Below are 25,584 nucleotides of genomic sequence, written 5' to 3'. Positions count from 1 at the left end.
CCAAATGAAGGTAAAAATTGTTCCCGAAAGCTTGGTTTACTTCCGCATACATCGGAAGTTCCAGATGGCTGGTGGATAGAGATATAATTCTTAAGCGTTATTTAATCAAAACTGTCAAAGCATTAACTGTGATGTAAGTGCAAATCACTAAGGGAATGTGAGACTAAAGCAAAACAGCTGAAAAGCAGTGTTTACATCTTACCAGAAGACACTTTAAACGGGGAAATGCATAGCCATCACTCGTTGCGAGCGTACTATGAGACGCCATGTGATTTGAATTCTCGACCTCCAACTCACGACTTGTCTCTTTTTCCGCCGCTAGAGGGGAAGAATCAGCACCAAAGCTCTCGCACATTGCTTCGACAACTTTTTTGCTCTCGATATGTATGATCTTTAACAGATAATACACAAGGAGGACCACTACGACCACCATCACCTCGCTGACGAAGTCGCAAGTGGCAGAAGACGCATTGTAAATGACGAAATCCAAGTCAGCATACATCAACACATCTCCGAAAGCGTTGTACGTTAGGTACGAGAGAGAGCAGGACGTAACGGCGATGTAGATGAGTAAGAAATAGTCTCTCTTGGTCACAACTGGCCCCCAGATCCTGACTCCGTATCCTACCAAACGGCGAAGAATTCCCGCCAACCTGTAGCTTCGGAGGACGACGTACGGGAAGAAGACTGAAAGCACGCTGTACGTTCCGTAGCTGAGTAAGTACGTGCTGACTCTGGCTGTCATTCCTTCGATGTCTCTCGGGGAGTAGACGATGCTTAGAACGGCGAGAGTAGTCATTGTTATCATTAAAGCCAAGGACCACAAGGTGAGCAAGGCTGACCTTTTCACCACTAACTGACCATTGATGTTTTTCCAGGTGTAGGGGAAGCAACCAAGCACGCGAAACGCAAATAGGAGGCCGGGTAATATCGAAAACAAATGGAGTTTCATGCCGGGGTCTTGATATCTAATTCTTAATAACAGTATCAATAAATTGCTTTTAATTTATTTAATTTTTTTACTATTTACGGCAGGAGTATTAAACAGTCAGTGTTTGTCTTTAGAATGTCATTCAGTGTCAATTTCCCTAAGAATCTCTTAGGAGCATTGTAGTGTAGGTTACAATGCTTACTTTCAGAAGCAGTCTCTTACCAATTGAAATAGTACTACATTGGCATGAGCCTACCCATGCTAGACCTATGTAGTCTTGAGACTCACAAAGTTTGAATGTAACTAACCTTCTTGGACAAATGTAGAGGGGAGCCATCTGAAGATGGATTGCCCAATGACAAACAGTCACATGATGAATTGTCAAAGGAGTCTTCTAATTGCCTCACCTTGAAAGCTACGGGAATCGATGTGTAATTGCTTCTGCTAAATCGAGTTGGGGAAATGTTTGACGCTACCTTCGTGAAGGAGTGATTAATAGCCACTCATGGACTCCCAGACCCCAGTAGGGGATGCATTTAGAGGATACAGGGTGAGGAGGTGATAAATAGCTTTGTGAATAGATAGGTTGATTGAACCATCGGCTTAAATGTATTTAATACCAATAGGCCAAAGAACCAGATGAGGGGAAAAGGGTTATGCAGAACACTCGGATATGGGGAAGGATTGTGAGCTCTCATTGACTTATTTTTTAAGATACATTTACAGATTTGTCTCTTATATTTCATTGAATCGGTGAAAAAGTGGTAAATTTCTTTTATCAGGTTGGAAAAGACAGCGGTTAAGCATATGCGAGGTAACCCTCCGAGCGGTAGGTAAAACAAAATTCGTCAATGTTATGTGTTTGTAACTACAAACGGTTTTGTTGTGCATTTAATTAAACCGCTTAAAGGATGAAAATTGAGTATAGTTTAATTGCTAGTCACATTGATATTGATATATATCACGTGAAAAGGTTATTTATTGTGTCATCATTACTGGGATATATATGCTATCTTATAAACATATCCACATAGGTTGTGAACCAACTTAAACTATTATTATTATATCCCAGTCTTCCTATTCGACTGGGTGGTTTTTATATTATAGTTTGAGGTTTCGGGTTGCATCAAAGCTCCGTAGGAGTTCATAATTTTTCTTACTATGTGCGCTGTTTCTAGTGGCACACATCTGCATGATTCCTGGCGCTACTTCGGCATCTATGGTTTTTCCAGTTCCTTTTCAGGGATCTTGGGATCGTGCCCAGTGTTCCTATGATTATAGGTACAATTTTCACTGGCATATCCCATATCCTTCTTATTTCTATTTTCAGGTCATGATACTCGTCATTTTTTCTCTTTACTATTATAGTAACAGCATGTGAAGTTCTTACTTTAAAATACCAATTAATAAAAATTGTTTTCCATCTGAGTTACTTTGCCTTTCAAATATGTGCATTTGATGTGAATCTTCTACAGTTCTATAAATGTTAATTTTTAAGAATTAATTGCATATTTGCTTGAAAACTTCTTTTAATATTAATTATTTTGCTGAACATTTTATGAAATTTTCCATGTAGCCCTTGCACTGAAAAGTTTGGCCCCCTCTTACGTCATCCCGGAGTCGACCGTTATGCAACGAACAGGAAAATTCAGCGGGAAATGCTTCGAACGAGCGACTCGCACCGACTGGAACCAGTTCCCGGGAGGTAATCTTATCGAGCGTCGTTCCGTTCATGAAAGGCGGCGTTTGAAGTAGTGCTTCTCACATTCTGACTGACTGCTTCGTCTATACTAGGAAACGTGCGCAGTAACTTTTCGAAATCCCAGCCTCAGAAGAAAGTAAATAACTAAATAAAATTGAAAATGGTGGAACAGGGAAGGAAGGATGTTAAGAGACTTATTAACTACGGAATTTAGAAACCCTCTTTGGCCTCGACAAGGAGTAAAAGTTATATTAGCCAGGAAAGACTGGATAAGGAAGGGATTCCCACCATTCCCAAGCTTGTCAGTGGTAGGAAAAGTAATCAATCAATCACTGAGCCGGTTTGCATTACATATCTGTTTGTCTATGTGTATATATTATATATATATATATATATATATATATATATATAATATATATATAGATTAAAACGCCCCAATAGAAAATTAAACTAAACATAACCTATAGTCTCGAGCCAGGCATTTTGCTTATTTTATATTGTATGTGTGTGTGTATATATATATATATATATATATATATATCTATATATATATATATATATATATATATATATATATATATATATTATATAGCGTTTATATAGCTGTCGTTTGATATGAAATTCGTGCTACCTCGGGAATATCATCGAAGAGGAATTAAGAGGAATTACAAATGATAGATGGTTTGGTACCCAAACCATTTATCACGTATCATACCCTTTGGGTGTTATTCCCGAAGTTGAGCGAGGTGTATAGTAAACGACATTTGTAGTTAAACGATTGCGTATAAAATGTCACGGTCATGTGATCAAAAGTTCATATATATATATATATATATATATATATATATATATATATATATATATATATATATCATATATACACACACAAAAATAGTTATGAATAACAGATACGGAATTTGTGCTGAAGCATTGCAACATTGTCCATTACCGGCAAAGGGTTGTTGTGGGGGGGGAGGGGGTTGGATAAGCCATCATCACAGGCTTTCTCCCAAGTGCCGCCGGCGTCACCCAACGCTGCAAGAATAATCTAATCTGACTCATCATCGCGTCGTGCTTTCATCAAAGCGGCATTTCGAGTGTTGCGTCTAATTTCGGATGTCCTCGAGTGCTTGTTGCAACGAGGGATATCTATCTACTTTCTTCGGAGCCTTTCCAAATATATCTCGCTATATTTAGAGTCTCCGACTCTTATGGAGCATATGATTTCCTTTTCCTCGAGGTACTGCGACAGAATTAGGTCCCGAAATAGCTTCTCGATGCCCAAAATAGCCGCTAGGTGTCGAAAGTGCTGTGACTAAGTGCGTTTCTCATTTCGTCTCGTTTGTGTTGGTTCTCGAAGGACGTGACGTCATACTGGCGTTCCAGATGGTAGCTTCTACCTGCCCAGTTTCTTTGTGATTATACCTCACGGTGGATTATAATGTTACTGATTACATTATGGCTCTCTTTCGAGGGAATGCCTTCAAAATTGCCAACACAAAAGGACCAAGACGAGGGAATGTAAGTTCAGGAGTGTAAGAGAGGAAACTGTGGTGAAGCAGAAGCTTTATCAGTTTTTTGTACAAATTCTAAAATTGTTTGCGTGAGACAAGGGATCCCATTTGCCCTAAAGTTCAGTAATTATGAGTATTTTAAGGGTAAGAAACAAAAATTAATATATATATATATTTGAAAATGTTCATATTCATATTCTTTGGAAAATTTATATATATATGTATATATATATTATATAATATATATCTATTATATCTATATATATATATATATATATATAGTATATAACTGAATCACGAAAGTTAAGAACGTGATAAATCAATAAATAAAGGTATATGCCACGAGGGAAAATAAACTACAAAGTGTCCGCAAGATCTTTCGACGTTCAAACGTCCTTTACTTAGCAGAATGTGCTAAGTAAATGAATATGAATATGAACATTTTCAATATAAATATATATATATATAAATATATATATATATATATATATATATATATATATATATATATATTATTCCCGTCTTATATTGAGTCATTCACCTTCTTTTACTGACATCACTCATAATTTTTCTAAAGAATAGGAATATGAACATTTATATATATATATATATATATATATATATATATATAATATACTATATATATATATATATTAAATGTTCATATTCCTATTCTTTAGAAAATTATGAGTGATGTAAGTAAAAGGAGGTGAATGACTCAATATAAGACGGGAATAGCTTTGGCCAAGATTATACCTTCCTTCTCTGTGCAACGATTCCGCGTATTTTTGGTTGTATTAACTGGGAAAATTGTATGAAGAGAGGGAGGAATATAATAATAATGACTTATCATTGATTCAGAAGGTAAACCCCCTATTCAAGCTTCCAAAGAATAAGAGAGGAGGGAAGATCAGAAGCACTTACACAGTGACTGGACTACTACCTAAGTATGTACAGGTTACGCTGTCATCAAACCCGAGAATAATCTTATCGAATCCGGGCACTTGAGAACGATGAAACTAACTCTAAGTGCCTCGTGTGACAAAAAAAAAAATATATTAAAACATAGTAATACTATATTTAAGTGCTTGTTTTCTCTCGCTGTCTATAATTATACACACGCGAGTTTTTTCGTACCCTGAACTGCGTGGTGAGCGAATTATGCCTTTTGAAGCCGCGAGGACGCTCCTTTCTACGTCTTGAAACCAAGAAGAAGAAGAAGAAGAAGCGTTCTCTTAAAGTGGGATGATTCAGCCAAAAAAAAAAAAAGCCCCTGTTCAGAATTTTACGGTTAATTAGCGACAGAGAGTCATGCTTCTCGTATGGCGACCCATTAAGAGGTCACAATCCTCTACGGAGAGGGGACTTCGTACGGAGATATAGTGAAGATAGAGGGCGAAACCAAAGGCTCCCGCCAGAATGAATGGTTCCTGGACTCTTACTCCCCAGTCCCCGCTTGGATTCGTTTGCTGGCTGAGTCATTGTGTTGGGCCCTTAAGGAGTGAATGACTCTTCCTCTTGCTGAGAGTCTAGTGTCTGGTCCAGGCCGGTACCCAGAGATTTTTTATGGGGGCGTCTTTTTTCCCAAAACTGGCCCTTTTCTTCAATAAATGTCATTGTATATATATAGGTATATGGTGGCCTATATCATATTCCTATTATCATTCTTGTATTTCCTAATGCTGAAGAATGATGTTAATGTTTAATAACAAAACTGATAAAAAAAAACTTGCCAAAAAAACAAAAGTTGTTATTTATTACTTTGTAAGTATAGTTCAATGAAAAGGATAGTCACAGAAAATATGGACTACCAGATTTTTTTTGTGGGGGGGCGATCGTTCGACTCCCCTTGGGTACAGGCCTGTGATCCGTGGTACATTATCATGCTATCGTTTCCGCTGACCTTTCTCTCTCTCTCTCTCTCCAGTTGTGCGGCCTCCTCTTCCTCCATCTCGTACCTTAGGCGGGCCACTGCCAGTGTCGTCCAGTGCACTGTAGCATATTTTATTACTATGAGATTCAGGGCTTCTGTAACACGGTTTTTTTGCAATAACTTTTTATCTATGCATTTCATAGATATAACGCTTATTCAAAATACACATTATATCTACACATAAATTTTGACTTTATTCTGCATTACTAGGTTGAATAAATTTGGTACTTATAATGTAAAAGTGACTTTTTTTGAAAACGGGCCAACTTACTCAGAGAAAAGGTTTCGAACGCACTCGTTACGTAACTTATGACAGCATTTCTTCCCTCTTTCTCGATGGATGATTGGCTATACGTAACGAAGGCTATACCTCTGGCAACAATGACAAAGATTTAAATACAAGCAAAGCAGTACACCTTTATGAACTCTGAATCCTCTCCACTGATAATTGTCATAATGAACACACCAACAAAATATGTTAATAAATACAAAAACACTTCGATTATTAGTCTAACTCCCAAAATAAGTGTCCCAAGAAATTATAATCTACTTTATAGGTCACAATCAGATTGACAAGATGTAGGGAATAGTTGGTAATTTTCAAAGACACATTAGACAAGCTTGATTTGATAACTGCTGTATCCAATATCAAGCAATTTTTATTTATCGGCTATCTACCTATTTACTAAAAAAAAAAAAATATACGGTACCGTATTTTGGCTTTAAACCTTCACCAATAATTATCTTCAGAATGATGACTTCACGAGGCTCCACCCACTTTGGCCTCGTTATAATTCAGGATAACAATGAAGGCTATCATGGACATTGTTGTATTAGAAAATCTAACTTCTGGCTATATAAACTCATTTCTCGAGTAGTTGTAAGAAGTGCTAAATGATCCTCAGGGATCCCAGCAGTTGGCCTAAACGTTTAATTCATGTATATTGCTGCTATTACTAATTTTGCGGCACTACTGCTACAGTAGTATTACTACGCTAGCACAGATACCCCACCCACATCTATGTATCGTTCCACCATTTAAGTACAGACTAAAGAAGAAGAAAAAAAATTATATCATATCGGATGATCCGTTGGTCTGCTGGAGATTTTAGCACACATAAGCTTGTATTTACTTTGGAAAAAAATCTTATTTTAACAAAATAGTTATATAAAGACTGTTTACATACAATCTCTCTCTTTCTCTCTCTCTCTTGGTGGCATAGTGAATAGTTAATGGAAATGTTCAAAATCCTGAATGACATTACAAGTATTATAATCACGTTACGCTAAATACAAATCAGACCATAAACATTGGATTTAAACTAGAAACTGAATAATTACCTATTCAGGCTATAGTAAGTATGGCCACGGGCTTTCTCTTGACTGTATAAAGTTGCAAGTCGTAAGACAAATGCAGTTTTGCAACCACGGGGACAATTCCAAATCCTGTTAGCCATTCTTGACTACTATGGGTTTAAGAGCCGATGGAATAAGGTGAATGGGTTTCTGTCTGGTGGATGGGCGGGGCAACATTTCGTAAAACGGGGTTTACCTTGCTTATGTAATGAATGTTTTTCGACTCTTGGCTCACAATCATTGGCCATGGCGTCGGCTAGATCATTTTTACTCTATAAAAATTAAAACTATCGGGTTTAGGTTATTGATAATGCTGACAAAATTTGTGTGTAGTTGTAAAATATACATATGTCAACTTTCAGCTACATCCGATGCTTTGATAAGGAGCAAAATCCAAAAAACCGTGTTACAGAGGCCCTGAATTTCATAGTAGGGTTCCTTGCCATAGCTGCGACCCCTTACATTTCTTTCGCTGTATCTCCTTCCATCTTGCTTTCCTCAACCCTCTCCCAACAGTTGTTTCAGAGTGCAACTGCTCTGAAGTTTTCCTTCCGTGACACTTTTTAAAACCCTTTTACTCTCAGTCTTCCTTTCAGGCACTGAACGACCTCGTGGATCCCACCGCTTGGCTTTTGTCCTAAATATCCTATTCCATTCCATTCCTCCTGCATGCAATGTCACAACCTATATCGCCCTCCCTGGCCTGAATGGAAGTCGGTATAGTTAAGTATATCTTAGTTTAACCAGACCACTGGGCTGATTAACAGCTCCCCTAGGGCTGAGCCGAAGGATTAGATATTTTTACGTGGGATCCGAACCACATTGAGAAATGAATTTCTATCACCAGAAATAAATATCTCATTGCGGCCGCGTTGGCAGAGCGGGGAATCGAACCGGACCCTGGGATTGGTAGTCGAGTGCGTAACCGACTCGTGGAAAGGGGAACTATTGGAAATAGGTATAAAGAAACCCACGAATACCTTGGGGCTGCCTTTTAAAATCTTTCCCATTATTATTATTATTATTATTATTATTATTATTACCATTACTATTATTAAAAAATGCCCACAGTAGCATGAGTCTTGAAATGGTTCAAGGCGGATTCTTTGAACAGTGTTGGTCTGGTAACCCCAGTTCGGTTGTTTCTGAACATCGTAGGGCCTATTAGCTCCATGCAATGAATAATGCCCTAGTTTCACATCCGTCCATTCCAGGACACAACATCAATCGGAATGGTGCCTCTGTCATATTTAAGAGTGGAGATGTTGGTGTTCGTCGCTTAGTGGAAAGGACTGCTATAAGAAAGGGGTGTGCTTTTGAAGGGACCAAAACATTCACTGATGAAGATAGTTTTGTCAATTCGTTAATGATTGGCCACTTTGTCGAAGATTTTAAGATTCACGTGTCGGGTAATTGTGAGACCCCTGATGTTGCTCCCACATCTCTTTTTATCCCATATGACTGACGATGCTAAAGCTGAAAGGCATGACACCGATGGAGAGAGTCTGCTGAGCTGGAATCACCTGAAATACCACTTCTCCCGTTCCAGCCGGGTCTCTCGGCAACAGAAACAACCGAACAGCGGTTACTTGACCAACGTTGTTCAAAGAATCCGCCTTGAACCAGTTTCTTGCGCTATCGCAACACCCCCTCCATTGTTTTACCACTGGAGGGATACTGAGCAGTATCCGGAAGTCTCTCCTAGTCATTTTTAACCTTGTACAATATATATATATATATATATATATATATATATATATATTATATATATATATATATATAAACACTGCTGTGGACTTTTGTCATGATTATTTTCATTAACTCGAAACAATACCAAATCACATTCTGTTCAGCTAATCTATAAAGATTAAGGTAAATAAAAAATTATAAATAGACCAGCTTTTATTATTATTATTATTATTATTATTATTATTATTATTATTATTATATTATTATTATTATTATTATTACTACTACTAGAGCCACCGAAGATATAGAAGTTACATGATGAAATTCACACAAATGATAAAAATGAGGTCGTGGCGTCGCGGCGGACACCGAAGGTTCAAAAGTTCCCGGCCTCGACTAACTTTTCCTATCAGCGTTATCTCGGTACTTTATTTGCAAGGGCGGATTAATCCAGTTCACGAGCGTCCGCATTTTCCTATGTGCGAGAGCGAGCGTCGAGTTATAGGGTTCAACCACGAATCTACTATATATGACGCGGATGAGTCGTATGACGCAGGCGCAATAATCGGCCAAGATGGCGGGAAGAAGTTCACAGTGTCCTATACAGAAAAGATTTCCTTTTCGTTCTTTTCGTTACTACCTACCAGCTGGGCCGTTTCCTGCCATCATTTCCACGTGTTGATGCATCAGTCCCCTCCATTTTTACCTACCAATCAAAGTTATAGTATATAGACTTGTAATTATGTATAAACGCTGTGATTCATCATCAGTATTTTGATGTGATCTTCGAAAAGACAAACTGACGATATATTTTTTGCTTGGGTTCATGATTAAAATATAGATTAGATTGTTTAAGATCCTCCTATGATATGTGATTGATTTGGTAGAGATGAAGAAAAGAAAAGGTATAATTCGATTTATATTTTAAACTCAGTTTTTCGTAATGCAGACATCGAAGTGGAGAAGTATATCTTAGTTTTACCGGACCAGTGAGCTGATTAACAGCTCTCCTATGGCTGGCCCGAAGGATTAGATATTTTTATTTTTTCTGTGGCTAGGAACCCAACTGGCTTACTAGCAAAACGGGACCTACAGATTATTGTGGGATCCGAACCACATTATATCGAGAAATGAATTTCTATCACCAAAAATAAATTTCTCTGGTTCCGCGATGTCAGAGCTGAGAACCGAACCTCGGACCCACGGATTGGTTATCGAGAGCGAAATCGCTCGTCCAACGAGGAGCAGACATCGATGTGGAACTCTCTGGGAAACATGTAGAATTTACTCTTAAGCCCATTTGTAGTGATGGAATATTTTAGTCAAGAAAAACTATTCTTTCCTGGAGCGCTTTGAATTATCACTTAATATCCCAGACACGCGATTTATATTTAATTGGGGTCTCCGCGTGCCTTGGAGCCATTGCCAGAGGATTCAGTCTCCAAGGGTCACACACTTAAAGTTTTTTGTTGGTCCTCAAGGATCGTGTTTAATGCTTTTTATTGCTGTGGAATTCAAATATGACAGCCTGAAATTACTACTAGAAAGGTAGTGATAATTTTTATTTCTTTTATCTTTTTTTTTATAGGTAGCGGATATCAAAGCGTATATTTGGTATTTTTATACTAAGGAATAGCGGTCTTCGTGGATCATGCTTCGAGTTTTGTTGTCTTTAGAGTTTAAAAGTTCTGCTTTCTTTGAAATTAAAGTTATACTTCCCTTGAGGTGGAAGTTATATTTTCTTTGAAATTAAAGTTATATTTTACTTGAAGTGGAAGTTATATTCTCTTTGATATTAAAGTTATATTTTCCCTGAAGTGGAAGTTATACTTTCTTTGAAGTTACAGTTATATTTTCTTTGAAGTTTAAGTTATATTGTCTTTGATGTTAGTTATATTTTCTTTGAAGTGAAAGTTATACTTTCTTTGAAGTTAGTTATATTTTTTTGCAGTGAAAGTTATACTTTCTTTAAAGTTAGTTATATTTTCTTTGAAGTGAAAGCTGTACTTTCTTTGAAGTTAGTCATATTTTCTTTGAAGTGAAAGTTATGCTTTCTTTGAAGTTAGATATATTTTCTTTGAAGTGAAAGTTATACTTTCTTGAAGTTAGTTATATTTTCTTTGAAGTGAAAGTTATACTTTCTTTGAAGTTAGTTATATTTTCTTTGAAGTGAAAGTTATACTTTCCTTGAAGTGGAAGTTATACTTTCTTTGAAGTTAGTTATATTTTCTTTGAAGTGAAAGTTATACTTTAATTGAAGCTACAGTTATATTTTCTTTGCAGTGAAAGTTGTATTGTCTTTCAATTTCGAAGTCAATGTTATATTTTCTTTGACGTGGAAGTTTTACTTTCTTTGAAGTTAGTTATATTTTCTGTGAAGTGGAAGTTATACTATTTTTAAGTTACAGTTATATTTTCTTTCAATTTCGAAGTTAAAGTTATATTTTCTTTGAAGTGAAAGTTACATTTTCTCTGAAATGGAAGTTATATTTTCTTTGAAGTGAAAGTTACATTTTCTCCGAAATGGAAGTTATATTTTCCTTGGTGTTAAAGTTATTTTTCCTTTGAAGTTAAAGATATGTTTGTTTTCAAGTTAAAGTTATGTTTATTTGAAATTAAAGTTATATTTTCTTTTGAAGGTAATGATATGTTTTCTTTGAAGTTAAAGTTATACTTTTTTGGAAGTGAAGTTATATTTTCTTTTAAATTAAAGGTATTTTCTTTGAAGTGAAAGTTATATTTTCTTAGAAGTGAAAGTTATAGTTTCATTGAAATTAAAGTTATATTTTCTTTGAAATTAAAGTTATATTTTCCTTGAAGTAAAAGTTGTATTTTCTTTGAAATTAAAGTTATATTCTCTTTGAAGTAAAAATTATATTTTCTTTGAAAATAATGTTATATTTTCTTTGTAGTTAAAGTTATTTTTTCTTTGAAGTGACAGTTTTATTTCCTTTTAAGTTAAAGTTATATTCTCTTTCAAGTGAAAGTTATATATTCTTTGAAGTCAAAGTTAAATTGTCTTTGAAGCGAAAATTATATATCCTCTTAAATGAAAGCCGTGAGATATATATAATTACAGTTTATATTAATTTTCACGAAGGCTAACCATCTTGAGGCGATACAGTTAATGTTTGTATAGATATTCCTGAAAGTTAACAGTCTCCAGGAGATATGATTAAGGTTAATATCATCCAATCTTAAAGCTACTTTTTTTCTGTGCATTTGACAAAGGTATTACTTAGCCATAGTATATTTCACATCCCTACCTAATTTTCGGCAGCATTCTTTGTTACTTACATTAGAAAAAAAGTATATTCATAGAGTAAAATAAAGCAGCCGAAGCCAGTGGCGGAACACACTAATGTATGGGTTCAAAGTTATACGTGACGTAAACATATGACTCCTTCCACAATGTGATGACGACAAACAGCTGTCTCTGAAATTCTGAATAAATATTCGTTCCTTGTCAAGGCTTCAAGAATGGCGGTTATGATAAGTCATTGTTCCCTTGGTTGCAGGACGGCTTTTGTGATTCGACTTGCACGGTTGTTTAGAAGTGAGGAGGCCCGTGGCAAACCCTACGTATGCTCGAACAGCCAAATGAATAATAGGGGCTTTTTTTGGGGGGTAAGGAGTAGTACACCCGGACATCCAAGGCTACCAAGTTTTCGTCATTTGCTGACTTCCATAAGGTGCAGAAAAATTATATATGCTCTACTTATTACAATGGTCGTCATTGTCATATTAGGAAAAATATCAAAGGAGTTACGACGATGCCAAAGTTTTCTTCACTCTCTTAAAGTAATTTCTCGGATTACTTAAGGAAACCCTTTTCTTCAAGGTTTCTAGCACTTGACCTAATGGCATCAATCCTACAAACTACTACTACTACTACTACTACAAAGTGTAACCAAGGAGTATTGGTTGTATTTCATTGTTGCCGGAGGTGGAGACTTTTTCACGAATAGCCAATAATCCATCGAGAAAGGGTCAAGTTAATGACGTCATAAGTTACGTCATTATATCTTCGAAAGACATTCCTCTGAGTTCGCTGGCGATGTCTACGAGAAGTCGGTGTTACTCTTATAATAGACAGAATTATGCAACTTTCGTAATACAGAATACAGTAAAAGATTAGGTAAGGATGTAAGATACCCTGTGACAAAGTGTCATCTTTGTCCGGTGCGTTGATGAAATTTTATTCCCGGCTGTGAATCTCATAGTCGATCGTCTTTTCTTAAAGCTAACGGTCTTCAGAATATGTCATTAAGGTGTATATTTATTCTTACGAAGCTAACGGTCTTCAGGAGATATGTTTGTACCCACTTCTTTCAAGCTAACGGTCCATAACGATTGTATTTAAAGGTTTCGTTAGTTCTCCTCAATGCTAACGACATTTAAGAACTATATTCAGTAAATATTAATTACCCTGAAAGCTAAAACGCTCGTCAAGAACTACGTTCAGTTTTCATTCACGTTCCCAAAAGCTAATTCCCGTATTGTGGTAGTGCCAAAAGTGTGCCTCACACGGTGCACTGCAGGCATTACTTAGGTCCTTTGAAGCGTCCCTTCGGCCCCTAGCTGCAACTCCTTCCATTCCTCTTACTATACCTCCATTCATAGTCTCATTCTTCCATCTTACTTTCCACCTTCTCCTAACAAATTTGTGACGCCAGATAATCTTTAATAAATCGATCAATCAATCTCCTAACAAATTTTTCATAGAGCAACCGCGAGGTTTTCCTTCAGTTTCACTTTTTAAAACTTTACTCTCAATTTTCCCTTCAACGCTGAATGACCTCATAGGTCCTAGCGCTCGGTGTTTGGCCTAAATCTTATATCCATTCCATACTTCCTTCCAAAGGCTAATGAATGCCCTCCAACGACGATGCTTAGATCACAACTTGCCTAGTTTGACCAAATGAACCAGAGATACGGGTCAAGTGTTAAGTGTTGAGTGTCAAGTGTCACGTGCCTTTGTACGTTATCTCTGGCGGCGCAAGATAAGGAGCTACTTGTCCTCATAATGTATGGGTTCGATGAGATGTAGTTATTACAGTCCATAGGATGGACCATATTCTTTTTTTTTTTGCAGATACTTTACACGTGTTGCCGGTATTACGGCTATCTTGTTCTCCACGTGTTGGAGACTTTTCCACGTGTCGTTTGGACCTCATTGAACGGTCGGCGGATGTAGGGTGGATTTAAATAAGTGATAAGTGAAGTTGAAAGACTCTCTCTCTCTCTCTAATGGACTGATAATATTGTAGTTATAACAACGGCACTACAAAAGATACAGTTGATAGTTATAAACTGTAATACCGTCATTTTTATCTCTCTCTCTCTCTCTCTCTCTCTTTGCAGATACTTTACACGTGTTGTTGCCGGTATTGTGGCTATCTTGTTCTCCACGTGTTGGAAACTTTTCCACGTGTCGTTTGTACCACACTGAGTGGATGTGAATAATGGATAAGTCAAGTTGGAAGTCTCTCTCTCTCTCTCTCTCTCTCTTATAGATGAGAATAATTTGGGTTACTTGTTCATTACTATCTCTCTCTCTCTCTCTCTCTTATAGACAGTTCCTCGTTAGACGAGTCGCTTACCTGCTCGACTGCCGATTTCAGGGTATGGGTTCGATTCCCCGCTCTGCCAACGCGGCCGTAATGAGAGGAATTTATTTCTGGTGATAGAAATTCATTTCTCGATGTGGTTCGAATCCCACAATAAACTGTAGGTCCTGTTTCTAAGTAACCAATTGGTCTGGTTAAATTAAGATATACTTAACTGTCTTATAGACTGAGAATAACTTGAGTTACTTGTTCATTGTTATCTCTCTCTCTCTCTCTCTCTATTTGATAGACGGATAATATTGTAGTTATAACAACGGCACTACAAAAGATGCAGTTGATAGGTATAAACCGTAATACCGTCATTTTTATCTCTCTCTCTCTCTCATAGACTAAGAATAATTTGGGTTACTTGTTCATTTATCTCTCTCTCTCTCTCTCTCTCTCATAGACTGATAATATTGTAGTTATAACAACGGCACTACAAAAGATACAGTTGATAGTTATAAACTGTAATACCGTCAATTTTATCTCTCTCTCAGGAAAATAAATTAAGACCAAGTCCATACGAGAAAAGGCTGTTGGTTGGGTATAACTGTTTGTTATCAATTGTAATTATATTTACAAGTTGTTCATAGATTGTTAGTTAGTTAGTTAGTTATTTTATTGACAAGAAATATACAATTATTAGTACAAATAATAGATAAACATGGTAGATAAACACGATGCAATGAAGAGATTAACAATTTAGATTATTATCAGGTCTAATAACTATTCGTTTATTTGCAGTTATCGTGTTCACTATTAACTGTAGCGGTTCTGGCGACAATGAGAGATATATATATATATATATATATATATAGTATATATATATATATATATATATATATATATATATATATAATGAACTATAAACCGCCACTTGAAGACATGTTACAGTATTGTTTCTCTTCGGCGATGATAATGACTACAGTTTTGTGTTGTTTCTCTTTCTCCCGATGTAACTTGTAGCGTAAATGGAGGTTAAGTTATTATATGGAAGGTATACTCGCCTTCTCTCTATCTTTCTCTATGAGGAAACCTCAAATTAGACTGAACAGTTATCAGGGAAGTATATATTATGTGTGTATATATATATATATATATATATATATATATATATATATATATATATATATATATGCACACACACATAATATATACTTCCCTGATAATTAGACTGAACAGTTATCAGGGAAGTATATATTATGTGTGTATATATATATATATATATATATATATATATATATATATATATATATACACACACATAATATATACTTCCCTGATAACTGTTCAGTCTAATTTGAGGTTTCCTCATAGAGAAAGATAGAGAGAAGGCGAGTATACCTTCCATATAATAACTTAACCTCCATTTACGCTACAAGTTACATCGGGAGAAAGAGAAACAACACAAAACTGTAGTCATTATCATCGCCGAAGAGAAACAATACTGTAACATGTCTTCAAGTGGCGGTTTATAGTAGCGGTGGGGTGGGGTTGGGTCCCAGATCATGGGGAGTTGGGAGGAGCTCGGGTCCCGGAGAATTCGGGGGAGGATTTGGTGTCTCGGAGTATGACAAGCAGTTACAAGGATTAGGATGTCTCAAAGACTTGTTAGTCCATCCGAGGAGACATCGTGTGCTCACTTATTTCTAAGATCAGGTTTTACTGTGCATTCACAGTGTCCTAATGATTTCTTTCAAACTCTTCCACACTGTTGCTGTTTACAACTTCTGGTTGCAGTTTATTCCATGTCACATGATTTCTTTCAAACTCTTCCACACTGTTGCTTTTTACAACTTCTGGTTGCAGTTTATTCCATGTGTCACATATCTTGTATGTGAAGAAGTTCCCACAATGGGATTTGTTGTATAATAATATCCTTTATTTCGGCTCAGGGCCATATACAATGAATATACAAAATTCACAGTAACATACACAATCTAGATATATGAGACAACATGATAAGAAAAATGAGTAATCGGCACTTATCCACAAAATAGCTGAGGTAGCATAAAAGATAGTAATCATAATACTGGTAACAACAGTAATAATATTGGTGAGAAAAAAAATGCATTGAGAGTTATAACAGTTAGTGCACAGATTATATAACTTAAATTTCAACTAGAGACCTTAGGTGGTTACAGTAGTCAGGTCCATAAGGCTAAATACGAAAATTGAATGTAGAAAAAAAAACTTTAACTTGATAGTAATCACAGTAATAATGAAAAAATAAAACATCAGCAATAAATATAATAATGACAAAATCTGCAGATGACATCTTGCCAATACAGAGATTTAGTCCTTTAGGGGACAAAGGCCTCATTTTCCCATCTTTCCGACAATTTAGATCTTCTTCTTGCTTCACTCCTTAGGATACTTTGTTAAGCGAGTTGCCGCTGTTTCTCACTCGGGTTACTAGACCGGACATTGTTCGCCTTACCCGCCCTACAGACTGTCAAACATGTATGACCAACATGTTTGTTCATACACTGCCATAGACTCATAATATGTATGATCAAACGTCAGTACATTTCATTGAGGCGTGGAGGCATGAGCAAAAGGAAAGCTTGTATAGCTATTCTGCTGGCGCTTGCCAGCGAAGAAGTCGACGATAAAAACAAAAAGAGACGATTGTGGATGAAAGAGTGGTACAAGAAGAGATGTGAACTGTCTCATCAATGCCTGTTAAATGAGCTACTGGTATCATCACCTGAAGACTATAGAAATTACCTTCGAATGGACCAAGACACATTTATGAACCTGCTGACGATGGTTTCACCAGTAATTGGGAAAAAGAAAACACAACTCAGAGATGCTTTACCAGCAAGTCAACGATTGTTATGTACTCTCCGATTTCGTGCAACTGGAGATTCCTTCGAAGATCTGAAGTTTGCGTGCTGCATCTCTCCTCAGAGTCTTGGTAACATTGTGATAGAGACGTGTGATGCTATAGTGTCATCACTAAAAGATGTAATAAAGGTAAGGTAAAAAAAAACAAATTGATGAATGCTTATTTTATCATTTGCTCTTTTACAGTTGTAGGAAGCAGCTTATGAAATTAAAATAATATTTACCACAGGTGTAAGCAAATGTCATTGCATATCAGAGAGAGAGAGAGAGAAAGAGATAGCTGAGAAAGAGCGAGAGAGAGAGAAAGAGATGAGAAAGAGAGAGAGAGGAGAGTTTAAACAAAAATATAACAGTACTGTTTACCGGTATATACATAAAAACATAGTGTATGTAATTAATTACATGAATGTATGAGAAATAAATTTCACATTATGTAGGCTACTTATATTTCAGTTACTGGTACTCAGTCATATTAACTAAATTGTGGATCATTTAATAGATCCTCTATGGACCTATGTTCCTTGACAACAGGATGAGTGATTACTCTTACAGTGTTCATATGATCTGATTTTTGTACTGATCGTAGGAGTTGTGGTTCATTAATTTTCACCGAGTTCATGTTGAGTCTCCCGAGTCGGCCCTCATATAATATATCATTAATAGCTTTTCTAGCGTAAATTTGCTGGTTTTCTTCTAATTTTTTAAATTCCTCTGCCTAGCTCTGTCCTAATGGATCCACACACCCTCGTCCTTTTCAAGGTGCTTACAAGCTAACTCTAGTAATTCTATTTTTTTCCCCTCAGCAGCAACTTTTCTTTTCTTTGTGGATTTTTGTGTGTCACATCCAGAGGTCCCTGGTACCTAGAAAACACGGGGAATGGTTGAAAGTCAATTATTACATTATATATTGTGATAAACATCATATAAAATCTTAACATTACAGACAAATGTGTCTTGTGTCAAGAAATTAACTAAAGCACGGGTTTTCACTCTCGGGTTTCTGACAGGGACGGATCCAGGGGGGAGGGGGGGGGTATGGGGGATGCATCCTCCCACTGGTCCAAAAAAAAGATTGTACTGAAGACCGACCCAAACTAAGCTTAATTAAACAGTCAGTGAGGATGTGATCCCCCTGCCCTCAAGAAAAGAAAAGAAAAAAAAAAAAAAAAAAAAAAAAAAAAAAAAAAAAAAAAAAATATATATATATATCTATATATATCTATATATATATATATATATATATATATATATATATATGTATATATATATTTAGAGATTTTGTTTGTGAATAAAAACAAAATATATATATAAATGGAAGATTTTCCTCCCCCCACCCCCCTCCCACAAAAAAAATTCTGGATCCGTCCCTGGTTCGTGAACCCCCAGGGATTCACAACATTTCCATTGGTATTTAGATGACTGATGAAAAAAAAATATCTAAAAGTTAATTCTGCAGAGACAGAGAGAGAAAAAGGGGCCGGATTGTGTGTGTGTTCCTTTGATGATATCTTTAGTAGTATTATTCTATAATGAATTTGTAACCAAATTAACATTTAAGGGTATTATTTGGAAGATATTTATGTATCCTATTAATATTCACAGATACCAGAGAGCGAGGAGGAATGGATGTCAGTGTCTGAAGAGTTTGATCGGAAATGGGACTTTCCTCACTGCCTCGGAGCTATTGATGGAAAACATGTTAAAATTACAAAGCCATATAACTCTGGTTCTTACTACTATAATTATAAAGGTACTTTTAGTGTAGTTTTAATGGCTATAGTTAATGCCAAATGTCAGTTCCTTATGGTACATATAGGAACAAAAGGAAGAGTCTCAGATGGGGGTGTTTATGGAAACACAAGATTTAGTCAGGACTTAACAGAGGATAAACTACACATTCCTGCACCAAGCCCTCTACCAGGAACAACTGATCCTGTTCCTTATGTTTTAATAGGGGATGATGCGTTCCCTCTGTTGGAGAATATCATGAAGCCATATAGTCATGCCAATCTTACTAAAGAACAACAGATATACAATTATAGGGTGTCACGAGCCAGAAATGTAGTGGAAAGGACCTTTGGCATGTTGTCATCTAGGTTTCGTATTTTACACTCGACAATCAATCTATCCCCAACTAAAGTGTCCAAAATAATCCTTGCATGTTGCTACTTGCATAATTATATGAGTGGAGATGGAGAACAATATGTAGAAAGTATCAGTAGAAGGCAGCTCATTCCTTTTGAACCAACTGTTCAACAGTCTTCATTGTCAGCCAAGGATGTACGCAATAAGTATTGTCAGTATTTCAATGGCCCAGGATGGATGCCCTAGCAAGTATGTAGGATCACATGGAAGTTATAGCTGAACTAGAATTTATATAGCTTGATTACATATTGTTTAGGGTAGCTGTGCATTATGTTCTCGTACATGGTACTCTTGTGCTTTACAAATCTAGCAAATTAGCTAAACATAGGTAATTATTTGTGCATTGTTGTAGACATACTGACAGTACATATATAATACATTCACGAACTCTAATACACTGGAAGCTACATTAATAATTATGTAGACCGCAACCATGATTTATTTATTTTCATTATTTGATGTACTATCATTAAGATATGTGATTCTCTACACTGACAATTACCATTATCTCTTGATAACATCAGGTTTATCAGATATAAATTGATACTACTTGGATATACTGAAAGTTGTATCTGTATCTACAGAGTGTACAAAAAACTACATAATATATATACATTGCATTAAATGTGTTTGAATATTTCCTCACCTCTTCATCAATGTCTATTGTAGATATCCCTTCTTCCTGAATTTCCTGGTCTCGGAGAAAATTTAGAGCACCGAAAAACCATAAGGAGGGTACATACATGTCTTCAGTTGCAGCACCAGATTTCTCACTTTGAACCACCTTTTTTAATTCTCTCCTGTAGCTAGTACGAAGAGAGTTAATTTTCTTTGGTATCATATCCTTGGTGGCATTTGGGATGTGTTCTCTCAATTTATCAAGCAATTTTCGCTGACACTTTGCCTTTAGTGTCCTATTTTTGTATTCCTCACTTTTAACCTTCCAAAGACATGGAAATGATTGATAGAGTTCAATGAACTCTATCCAAAATTCTTGATTATCTTGTGTGTTCGCCATGGTTGATGGTGACCAAATGAGCATGTATGATCAAACACCACTACAGACTCGTCAAGCATGCTGGTCAAACGTCTTGTTGGACAAGCTAGCTTCAAACTGCTTGTTCAATCCTTCAAACAAGCCTCTACATTCTCAAATTGGATTGTCCAACGCCAATTTGATCATACATGTATGATAGTCTATAGGGCGCTTTACAATGATTTTTAAATTGTCCAGGTGGTTTTCTAAGAACATCTGTGTGGCGGAGTGGTAGCGTGGAGTGTTTGTGAGGCGTCTCAGAATTTCATTCTGCACAACTGTGATACGTCTCATGGTCTCTCGGGTAAAGTTCGTCCAGAGGGAACACCCATAGATACATACTGTAGCAGTACGAGCGGAAGAGCAGCAGTTTCACGTCTCGGTGACAAGGCAAACCTCCTTGCATTCATGTTGCCAGTTGTACATAGTTTACGACGCCTCTGTTCAATGTCTGCCGTATCTTTTAGGTCGTCGGTGATAATGTGACCCAAATACGGAAATTCGCGCACAAATTCCAGCCGATGGTTTCCGAGAAAAATTTGTGGTTCTGCAATATGCTTAAGCGATCTCGGGAGCAGCGACATGGTTTCGTTGTAGATTATATCAAATTCCTCTGCATATTGGCGGCAAGCGTCGATGGGCAAGCAGCACCCCAACCATCTTACCAAAGCTCGCATCCTCGACCAGATATCCCGGCTGGAACCGGCGCCCAGGTATGGCACGCGGGTGGTTTTGGGTTGGATTGGCTGTAGTTTTTTTTTTCTTTTTTCTGGTGGCTCTTGAAAGGTCTCCTACCTAGAACGGTTGTTGCAGAAGTATGTTGAGCCATAGGCCTTGCAAGTGAGAGTGCTATACTCTGTTACTGTACTGTACTAAACACTCACACGCATATATATATATGTGTGTATACTTTATATAAATATATACATATATCCAATGTAGTACGAAGGAATACGTACTTGAGAATATCCTTAAATCCACGGCAAAAAGGTAAGTGAAACAGGGACTTGGAACAAGTACTTTCGTAGTATATTCTTCATTTTCAAGTTCACACTTGTACGTATTTTACATCAAGGTTTTTTTTCTTTTTTTTTCTAAAACAAGTCGACAAAGACTGCTACAGCATTCAAACCTGAACTGCTGAATCGTGGATGAACCGTTTGTGTAGAAAGCTCAAAAAGTTGGCTACGTACCAGACTACCAAAGCATTTTTCGCACCGAAGACAAAATCAACCGGTTCCTGAGGTCCCTAAAGAAGGACAATGACATTAACGAAGAAACTTACCGTCAACTATTTGCTATTGACTGTTCCTTTGTCGTTATGTGTGGCCTACCCAAAATTCACAATCGTGGTGTGCCCCTCCGCTCTATTCTTTCGTCTTTCAATACTCCTAATTATCAACCTGCAAAATTTTCAGTCGCGTTGCTGGAACCTTTAACTTGGAATCAATATACTGTTGCTAACTCATAGACGTTTAAAGAATCTATACTCTTCCGATATTCTGATGCATTTATGGCTAGCTTAGATGCTGAGCCCCTTCTTAGACAAGTTACTTCCCTAACCTGATTTATGTTTTCATAATTTTAACCGTTCTTCTTTAATCTCGTTTAAAAATGGCGTTGCTGGACACCGGCTTTATTTTTTAGAAAATAACTTATATTGACAAGTGGAGGGTATGGCTATGGTGTCTCCTTTAGGGCCTACATTTTCCAGTGTCTATGTGATCGCTGTTTGATCGCTTTTAAGAAGTGTGTCTTCTGTCCTTCCGTTTTATAAGAGACGTTGACGATACCTTCACCCTTTTCAGGCACGATTTTGACTGATTCATTCTTGGGATTTGTTGACTCGTATCACATAATAAGTTTACCCTTGGAAGGGAAGTGAGCGACTGGGTTTCATTTTTAGATTTAGAAGTCTTTCGAGAAAACAGTCAGTTTAATGCTGCTGCTATTTTTGTGAAGACAATTTTCATAGCTTTTGCGTTCATAATTTTAAATCCAACGCCATTTTTCTTCTCGTATATAGAGCTGTCTCCCTTACATCTAACTGTTATGTCTTTCAGAAGGAAATTACCTTTCTTTTTAACATATTTTACCAATAACTGCTTTCCCACTAAACTCGTCAGCAAGATTATTTGCAGGGTTCTGAATAAAGATTTTTAGCGCCAGTGAAATAAATCTGCCAAAGCTCCCTTTTTATGCCCGACGATTCCCTTATTTGCTCGATGATTACTATAGGGCCGAATTTACATTGTATATAGATATTTTAGTGCATTAAATGTTGAACTTATTCCTATAAATCCAGTCACTAATGGCTCCTTGTTTCGATTTAAAGATCGTTTATGGCCCCCCTCCCCGTTGTTTTGTCTAACTCTCTGGTAAACTTGAGCTCTATATTCACTTCTGCATTGTCTTATTAACCAAGCCTTTCTTGTGGCTTGATGCAAACTTGCAGTTTTGGAGAGCAACATAAACCAATGGATCTTGGAAAGAAAATTGCTTTTATAAATGATGATAATAGAAGCAACATTACTGAAATGCCAGCCCACACTGTTTTGCCTGCTGCAGTAAACAACACCACTATGGCAATCAATAGATAGATCAAAACTTGATAATGTTCCTGTTTGAATGTTCAAGTTTGTTGGTTCATCATACTACTGGCCCAATCTCTTCTATCTTTATGGCTGATAAAGTTCCTCGTTGGACGAGTGGATTTCGCGCTCGGCTACCAATCCGGTGGTCCGCAGTTCGATTCTCGTCTGGCCAACGCGGAACCAGAGGAATTTATTTCTGGTGATAGAAATTCATTTCTTCATATAATGTGGTTCGGATCCCACAATAAGCTGTAGGTCCCGTTGCTACATAACTAATTGGTTCCTAGCCACGTAAAAATATCTAATCCTTCGGGCCAGCCCTAAGAGAGCTGTTAATCAGCTCAGTGGTCCGGTAAAACTAAGATATACTTAACTTATTGGCTGATACCATCATATTGTTTTTAACATTTGATAGCGCTTCACCTCATATGGGGTGGACGCCTACTGTCTCATCTCACAGGAATAGGAAGATAAAAGGAATGTACTCTGTACCCTCCAGAAGACTCAATTTGCACTTGTGTAACTTCTGGTAACAGATGAATTAGTCAAAATATTAAAGTAAGACAAAGGAACCTTTATAACTCACTAGCAGTATCACCAAAAAAAAAAAAAAAAAAACTACATTTTTCATGACAAAACAATACCAAAGCTGAAATAATGACCACAACGAGGTCTTCGAAAACTGTAGGTTGATAAAAACAAATTAGCAAAAGACGCATAACAGTACAGGGGTGTTGTTGAAGTTCAGTGGCTAAGTCTCACCTATCCTAAGATAGACCAATCCAACATTGGACTTGTCACCGGAGCGAACGACCCCTAGATTATACAAGTTTCCTCTTGAGCTGTGGCAGATAAAGAGGATCTGAAGTCTTTAAAAAAAAAAAAAAAAACTTAAAACCTTTTTGTTTAATCGATGCTATGATATGGAAGATCAAACGGTGAATTTGAAATTTGCAGTGAGATCAAATACTTCTGATAAATAAACTGTTCATTTGATAACGGGGCTCCTGCAAGTAATATGAACAAGTAACATGAACTTGAGATGGATGCCAATGGTGGTGGCGGCGGATTCCCGAAATCTCCTGCCGTACAATCCTTTAATTGCAAAATGGAATCGTTTGCAAACAACGAGGTTCACACAAAATGATTCAAGTGCTAACACTGGATCTATAATAATCTATCACACTATCTGCTGACTTGGTTACAAAGCTTATTTGATTTGGTAACCAAGTTACAGACCTTGCCTTACAGACTTTCGGGTTGCCCCAGGTCCCCCAGTGGCGTGATCGGTATAGTCTTGGCCTGCCACCTCGGTGGCTGCGAGTTCGATTCTCTGCCATTCCATTGTGGTGTGAGAGATGTGTATTTCTGGTGATAGAAGTTCACTCTCGACGTGGTTCGGAAGTCACGTAAAGCAGTTGGTCCCGTTGCTGAATAACCACTTGGTTCCTTGCAACGTAAAAACACCATACAAATAAACAAACCAAGTTAAAGGTGACTTCACATGATTTTTAAAAGACGGCAAATGTTTAAGTATTCTTGTTTCCCCAACAAGAGCGCAGTTATGGATATGTTTAGGGGGAAGAAAATTAAAAGCTGCTCAATGTTTCATAAACAAGAGGCTGTATTTGACCCACACAGAACGTCTGCTTCTTTCCTACGGTGGTCTATTTCGTTGTCTCTCCGTCTTTTAGCCCTCCAGAAATAGTCTAGAATCGTGTTGCACGAAGCCCTTGCGCATTTGTCAACAAACACAATGATAAATTCAATTCCTGAATTAATTTTTTTGGATGTTCTTTAATCACGCTTTGCAAATTTTTGTAATAAACTTCCATTATGAATATATTCTTAGGTTTAAACATTTGAATCTCACTATCACAAAACTAAGTTATCCTTTAAGCCACTCGTCTGAACCGGGAAAATTGTACCTCAGCGCTTGAAATTCGAACCAGGTTCACCCTTAGTCATTTTCCTGTGATGATAACTTTCCCAGCGAATTGTGAGCGTAAGCTCTACACCGACGAGTCAAGACGTCTTTCAAGCGCTGAATAACAGCTTTACAAGTCCAAATAAGTAGTTAGATTAACTCCGAAATCTTCAATCAATGACACTGACATATTTGAAGCTAAAGCCCCGTCCACACGGTCGAGCTTTGCCCGACGAACTTTGTTCGATGTGAAGTCATAAACGGAGAAACAGGTTCTGACTTTTCCCGCTTTTGA

General features: G+C 37.0%; 1 protein-coding gene across 3 annotated transcripts; it reads left to right on the top strand.

The window, feature by feature from the left end:
- The first annotated feature begins 208 nt into the window (after positions 1–208).
- LOC135203012 (putative nuclease HARBI1) lies at positions 209–20,225 on the top strand. 3 transcript variants are annotated; one of them, XR_010311844.1, is made up of 2 exons: positions 209–717; positions 19,190–20,225. XR_010311844.1 is itself a non-coding variant. In XM_064232579.1 (2 exons), exons 1-2 carry the CDS (start codon positions 774–776, stop codon positions 19,916–19,918), a joined length of 783 nt encoding a protein of 260 aa, XP_064088649.1. In that variant the 5' UTR covers positions 402–773; the 3' UTR covers positions 19,919–20,225. The 3 variants fall into 3 exon arrangements, 2 of the variants coding, with proteins under 2 accessions (XP_064088649.1, XP_064088648.1); XM_064232579.1 differs by having other exon boundaries at positions 402–827; XM_064232578.1 differs by lacking the exon at positions 209–717 and adding an exon at positions 17,231–17,716.
- The last annotated feature ends 5,359 nt before the right edge of the window (positions 20,226–25,584 follow it).

Source organism: Macrobrachium nipponense, chromosome 33 (genome assembly GCF_015104395.2).
Source record: "Macrobrachium nipponense isolate FS-2020 chromosome 33, ASM1510439v2, whole genome shotgun sequence".
NCBI classification, from domain to species: Eukaryota; Metazoa; Arthropoda; class Malacostraca; order Decapoda; family Palaemonidae; genus Macrobrachium; species Macrobrachium nipponense.
This window is presented reverse-complemented; position numbering and strand designations above follow the sequence as displayed.